This window comes from Octodon degus, unplaced genomic scaffold, assembly GCF_000260255.1.
Source record: "Octodon degus isolate 3935 unplaced genomic scaffold, OctDeg1.0 scaffold00006, whole genome shotgun sequence".
NCBI lineage: Eukaryota > Metazoa > Chordata > Mammalia > Rodentia > Octodontidae > Octodon > Octodon degus.
In genome coordinates, this window is record NW_004524582.1 from 31252202 (window position 1) to 31253537 (window position 1336).

General features: G+C 61.1%; 1 protein-coding gene across 4 annotated transcripts in view; it reads left to right on the top strand.

Moving 5' to 3' along the window:
* Sh3tc1 (SH3 domain and tetratricopeptide repeats 1) overlaps window positions 1-1004 on the top strand; it is a 32253-nt gene extending 31249 nt beyond the window's left edge. For all 4 annotated transcript variants that reach the window (XM_023699895.1, XM_023699890.1, XM_023699902.1 and 1 more), the window contains one exon: window positions 516-1004. In XM_023699895.1, coding sequence (XP_023555663.1) covers window positions 516-839 — 324 coding nt within the window. In that variant the 3' untranslated portion in view covers window positions 840-1004. The remainder of the gene's footprint in view (window positions 1-515) is intronic.
* Window positions 1005-1336: the final 332 nt, after the last annotated feature.

Genomic DNA, 1336 nt, shown 5'->3' on the forward strand with positions numbered 1-1336 from the left:
GGACATAGGCTTGAGGTGCAGTTGTGTCTGTGATGGAGTATGGAGGGGAAAGGGTATCACAGCCCACCTGGGATTCCCAGGAGAAACCCAGGGACAATGCCTGCATGAGGTGCTCTTGCTGGGCCTGCAAGGGAGGCTTGGGCCATGGGTGCAGGTATCCACATTGCCCCAGGATGCCTGGGTGGCTCACAGCCCACCCACAGCCTGCGCCTGGGCGCCCCCACAGTCAGCCAGCCCTGCACCCAAAGGAGACAGCAAAGGCCCCGCAGACAGGGAGCACGGGAAGCTGAGAAATGTGCAGCAGGACCCACAGGGAGCAGCCCCTGACTTGGGGGCAGTCGGGGTTCAGGCCTGGAACCAAGCTACCGGACATCCTCAAAGCATCATGGGCAGTGGAGACAGTGGGAGCCCCAGTATGCAGTGGACAGTGGGGCTGTCCTGGGGAACGTCCCCATGTCCCCGCTGTGCCTGCTGCTTAGAAGATGCACTGTTAAGGCTGCCTCCCCCACCCTTAGGATCCCTTCGATGCAGCCGGGTACTACCAGCTGGCGCTGGCGGCCGCCGTGGACCTGGGCCACAAGCGGGCACAGCTGAAGATCTACACGCGGCTGGCCACCATCTACCACCACTTCCTGGTAGACCGCGAGATGTCCCTGTTCTTCTACCAGAAGGCCAGGACCTTTGCCTCTGAGCTCAACAGCCGCAGGGCCGATCTGACCCCACAGCGCTTCTGGGCCCGCGCGCCCTGGCTGGCCCAGGACCCCCACCACAGGGCTGAGGGCAGTAGCCAGCCTCCTTGCCAAGCTTCGGGGGAGTGGGGGAGGGCCCAAGAGCAATAAATGTTTTTTCAGAAACTTGCTGTGGCTCCAAGGGAGCTTCTCTGCTCCTCCGGGCCCAGGCCATCCTTGGCAGGGTCCTGGGGTGGCCTAGTCCTGCCCAAGCTGTCCCCATGGCCATCTCTGTGCCCTCCCACCTTCCCTCCCTCCCTCTCTCCCTTCCTTCCTTCCTCCCTTCTTTCTTTCCTTCCCAATACTAGCAAATGATCCAGAGCATTGCCTTGCAGCTAAGTTCCCAGCCCATTTTACTGTGACCAAGGGTCTCATTTCAGCTCTCAGTGGCTCAGGCTGGGTCCCAAATTGCAATCCTCCTGCCTCAGCCTCCCAGAGTGCCAAGGAGACAGGCATGGCATGGGGTGAAGTCCACACAGCAGGCTGCTCACCCCTGCTTGATGCCAAAGGTCCATCTCTGCAGAGGTGACCACCCATGCCTCATTCTTGTCCCCCAGGTCCCTTCACAGAGAAACTGAAGCCTGGAGGAGGAGGAGGAGGAGGAGGAG